General features: G+C 50.8%; 1 protein-coding gene across 1 annotated transcript; it reads right to left on the bottom strand.

Annotated features, from left to right (window-relative positions):
• Positions 1-736: 736 nt before the first annotated feature.
• Positions 737-4,746, bottom strand: LOC141984502 (endogenous retrovirus group K member 9 Gag polyprotein-like). Its single transcript, XM_074947577.1, has 3 exons — positions 3,945-4,746; positions 2,557-2,623; positions 737-1,794 (listed from the first exon to the last, which is right to left on the bottom strand). The coding sequence occupies exons 1-3, from the start codon at positions 4,744-4,746 to the stop codon at positions 1,635-1,637; spliced, it is 1,029 nt and encodes a 342-aa protein (XP_074803678.1). The 3' UTR covers positions 737-1,634.
• Between the last annotated feature and the right edge of the window lie 445 nt (positions 4,747-5,191).

The raw sequence follows: 5,191 nt of genomic DNA, 5'->3' as shown, positions 1-5,191 counted from the left end.
GAGGTAAACTTTCAGCAAATACGGCTGGACATAGGGGCTGAACTTCCATTAACAATGATTTAAGTTCCTTAATTCCCCTGCAAGCTGTGCTGAAAATGAACCCTATTGTGTCATTCCACATCAGTTATGATGATACAGTGTGTGACCAGAAGCAATATTGGTGTAATGCAAGAACTCAGTGTGAGGCTGCTTCACACTGTAAAACACTGAGGGACCGGAAAATGATTTTTAAAGCAGTTTTATTTAAAGGGACACCTTCACATTTCTTCCTTAACATTTTATATCTGCTATTCTTACAGGTAACTGTTAGGGTTATTATAATGGAACTATTTAAGGAAACTATATTTCTGTCATATTTCCCTGTGTTTACTTTTTGCATTCAATAATGCTTTGTGCCTCATTAGTTTTGCCATTCTTATGTTTGTACCCAGCCTTTCTAAAGCTTTGCAAGAGGGAAGATGTATGTCAGACACAGCAGCAAAGCGGAAACTGAAAAAGCAGAAGGGTGCAAAATTAGAGGGGAGGACTGGGCCTGTTCCTGTTTGGTTGCTCTCATAGCCACCCACAAAACCCTCTTATAAGAACAAAAAAACCTAAACAAACAAACGAGATTAAAAAAAAAATCCAGCACACACTGTTGTGGCGGTTCAATGACAAGACAGAACACAGCTTTTAGCAAGCAAGCAGGCTGGTCTCTGCTAACGGGCTTCCCCCTGTCAGCTTTCCACCTTCCCCTTTATTCTCTCTCTCTCCCCCCGCGCATTACATTCTCCAACAGATAAAAGGAATACACTGGCTTTGTTTAACATTCTTATTTACCAATTTCTATCTACCGCATTCCTTGCTCTCGGGCCTTGAGCCCAGTCCTGAGAGGCTTCCCACGATACATATCATCTTGGCGAGATTCCAAGGTTGATGCCCTTGAAAGGAGCTGTGTGTGCACTACTCCTACACAACACTCCGGGTGTGCCCTGAATGTTGCCAAGCGCATAAACCTTTATGAATCCTACATCCCCTCCTTTTTTGTTTATTTGTGCTCGGCCATCTCATGGTAGCCATCAATTTGCATTTGCAAGCCAATTAACTCCCGGACAGACAAGGTCATAACTCGTGGAGCCTGCCAGGGCGGGTCTCGACAAAGCCTTAACAAAAAGGAATACATTGTACACAGCAGCAGCAAAAAATAAGCTTAAAAAGGTAAAGTGTGATTGGCCTGGCCCCGATTAGCCATGCTAGAGTACTGGGAAGAGAGGTTCGAGTAAGCGGCGAGCATCATCTCATTCCCAATTTCCTCAGGGTGATGACATACTGGAATAAGGCACGTACCTAACAATTCTTCAGCTGCTACAAAATCAAATAAACAAAAGTGGGTAACATTTGCTATTGAAGCCAATCTTTCCCATAGGTTATATGTCATTCGGGCCTGTAACGGAGAAAGCGCTCCCGAATCAACCCCTCCAGGAAATAGCAGGCACAAAAGGCATACAATCAGTACAGAATTAGCAGTAATTTGGGCGAGAATTGCCACAAACAAAGTCTCAAGAGTCTCTGGCTGTTGGTTTGCTGCCAGTCTTCGTTGAGCCGCGGCGACCAATGCTTTTACTGCTCCCCATGTCACGGGCTGGCTTGGGACGCTACGCCTCTTCTGTTTCCGTCCCGCCGTTGTCGACCCGGGAGGCACCGCGGTCTCCTCCAAGGTCAGCTGAAAATCCGGTATGGGGTTCGACAGCCCTGGTGCCACGCCATGCTGTTTCAGTGCCGGTCGCACACACCAGGCCGGAGCCCACAACGGTCCTGCAGGGAGAAACACAGCAGCATATCCCCGACCCCAAGTGATTAAAGGCACTGGGCCCAACCATTGCGGATCGGGCAGCTGATGGTAATAGACACGCGGTCTTTCCATTTGTGAAAATGCCGATCCGCGGGGGTCTGCTGATCTGCGTTCAGCGTTAAATTATTTAAAGTAAACAAAAGGATATGCAATTGTTGCTGAATGTCTCCTAAGATTCGGAGACGCAGCTCCCCTTGTTTTAATTGTTTGTCGAGCAAGATTTTTAGCATGCGATTTGCACGTTCAACAATAGCTTGGCCTGTGGAATTATAAGGGATCCCGTGTTTGAGACGGATGTCCCATTGGGCACAAAAGATGAAAAGTGCTGTGGAGCAATAGGCTGGGGCATTATCCATTTTTATCTGGCTCGGGTGACCCATAACAGCAAAACAGGCTAGCAAATGGTGAATAACTTTGGGAGTGGCTTCCCCACGCTGTGGGGTCGCCCAAAGGAATCCCAAATAGGTATCAATGAAAACATGTAAAAACGAATAGGGGTGGAATTGTGGCACGTGAGTGACGTCCATTTGCCACAGCTGATTCGCTGCGGTACCTCTAGGGTTAACGGCATAAAAAAAGGTAGGGGCAGCAGCGGCACAGTGGGGGCAGGAATGAACAATAGAACGTGCATGATCAGCAGGAATATGAAACTGCCGGGCCAAAACAGAGGCAGACTGATGAAAAAAGGAATGGCTTTCAATGGGGTCAGAAAAAAGGGAATTTACCTGACCACGTAACGCGCGATCGGCGCACGCATTGCCTTCAATGAGTAGCCCAGGCAGAGGGGTATGACTGCAAATATGAGCAACAAAATAAGGGAAATTACGAGTGGTGATGAAATACTGTAAGGACAAAAACAGGCGAAGAAGGTCCGCATCGACCTGAGGGGTAATGAGGGCAAGGGGTAAATGATCAATTACCTGATAAACATAATGCATGTCCATGATCAAATTAGAGGGACAATCAGCAAAAAATTGAAAGGCCAAAATAACAGCAGCTAATTCCAAGGACTAGTAAAGCTCTCCAAGCGCTGTGCATGCAAATATTGTTGTACAAGTGAATGAAGCGCTTTCAGCTTTTCTAGAGGGAGCGGCCACTGGTCAATCCATACGGGCTCTAAGGATTGCCATACCAATGGTAATGCGGATGGCAAGGTGGGTGAGGGAGGATTTTGGGCCATTATATATTAATATCGAGGGTGGTGTCCAGCTTTGTAAGTAAATCGCGGCCCCAAATACTGAGGTGGACAGGGAGTACAAAAGGGCGGATTGTAGCAAGGGCACAGCCTCCTGGTTTAGAGACCATGACCCAAGACAAACTTTGGCGCCCGGGTTTGCTACCCTCGATCCCCCACAACTCTTTAGAAGGAACTGTTGGCCAACCGACCGGCCACTCCGGATCACGAATCACCGTAACGTCAGCTCCAGTGTCCACCAACCCTGTAAAAGGAACATTATTTAAGAGAAGTGTTAACTGAGGTTTCGAGGGGCAGACCGACATTGTCAGAGCAACAAGTGGAGAGGACGTATTGTGAGACGGCGACTGAGACAGCGTCGATCCAAAGCCGTTCCCGCCCCGGGTTCGATCCTCTGCGGCTGGCACCTGATAGGGGACTAAAATCAATTGTGCAATTGACCGTCCACGCGGGAGCGATTGCGGAAGATGGGTCCACACCTGAACCTTAATAACACCAGTGTAATCAGCATCGATGACTCCTGGGATGACAAAAAAACCCTGTTTCCCAGCGTGTGAGCGAGGGAGAACCAGACCCACAAATCCGGCAGGGAGAGGTCCCGTCACCTGTGTAGGTATGGCGCAAACCTCCCCTGGCAACTGAAAATCAGCGTCCTCCTGCATAATCAAATCAAGCCCTGTACTTCCGGCAGTCGCCGCCCTCATGGAATCTATGGATTGTAAGGCAGAGGAACAGTTGTCTGAGTGGGAAACACCCCCGTTTGGCCCTGGGTTCGGGGGGGACCCGTCGTGCAGTTTCCCGACCCGCTACGACACTGATTAGCCCAGTGATAGCCCTTCCGACACTTGGGGCACTTCTTTGAGGGGCGGGCGGGCGCCGTCGATGAGCGGCACTCCCTCTGAAAGTGACCCTCCTTACCACAGCGGTAACAACGCTTCCCCTCCTTCCCGGTTTTTCGCAGGGCGGCAGCCAGAACTCCAGCTTTATGGGCTTGGGTTCCGATGTTTTGGCACACCCGCAGCATGTCCGACAGCTCTAGAATTCCAGAGGCTTGTGCAGCCTGGAGAGCACGGCAGCAATCCTCGTTCGCATTTTCAACCGCCATTTTTAACAGGATCTCCTGAGCTGCCGCAGGGTTATCCACCTGTCGGAGGATAGCCTCCTGCAATCTGTTGGTAAAATCCATAAAGGACTCTGATGCACCCTGACGGATACTGGCAAAGCTTTTAGTAGGCCTGCCCGAATCCGGGACCTTCCGGAAAGCATGCTGGGCGCAGGCGGAAATAATGGGGAAGACGGCCTGAGGGAGTTGAGACTGTAGCTGAACAGTAGCAAACTGTCCCTCCCCTGCCAAGTGCTCATAAATGACACCTTGCTCTCTATATACCTGGGCTTGGCGTTCCGCCATCTGCCGATACTCACTAAGCCAAATAACATACTGACTAGGTGTCAGCATCATGCGCAACAGCGCCTTCCAATCTTCAGGGATCAGGGTGTACCCAGTACCTATCCCTTCAATGAGACCACGCACATACGTGCTAGTCAGGCCGAACTCGCGAATTGCTTTCTTTACCTCTCTGATCACCGAGTAAGGCAAACTGACCCAGTCTGCAACCTGGTTGCCCTGGCCATCATCCTGCCAGGTCACAGGACAAACTGAGACCAGATCAGCCAGCTCCTCTGCTGCAAGATCTGAGCGAGTCTTCGCTGCGTGAACCATTTGTTGCACCAGCGAAAGCCTCTGAGCAGACGCAGACGACCCCCCGGGGGGCCCCGGAGCATGGGGCCCCACGGGCGGAGGGCGATCACACACCGGCTCCGGTGGGGAAGGCCAGGGAGGCAGTGGTAATAGAGGCACTGGGGGCGAAGCAGGGGGAGGGATGGTTGCAGGAGTGGACAGGGGTGGCGGGATCGGCAGCCCCTCTGTTGGCGCGGGAGAGGGTCTTTCTGAGGTGACACACCGTGTTGCATCGGTAGGAGTGGGGGTGGCTGCAGGAGCGGACGGGTGTGGCGAGATCACCAGCCTCGCGAGGGAGGGCCTGTCCGAGGCGACACGCTGTATCGCGTCGCGGCAGAGGTGCCAGGCATGTAAAGCCTGCACGGACGCCCGAGGCTCTTTGTGCAATGTCTGGCCCAACCGCTCCCAGTCCGCTAGCTTAAGGGTT

This window comes from Natator depressus, chromosome 3 (genome assembly GCF_965152275.1).
Source record: "Natator depressus isolate rNatDep1 chromosome 3, rNatDep2.hap1, whole genome shotgun sequence".
Taxonomy (NCBI): Eukaryota; Metazoa; Chordata; order Testudines; family Cheloniidae; genus Natator; species Natator depressus.
This window is presented reverse-complemented; position numbering and strand designations above follow the sequence as displayed.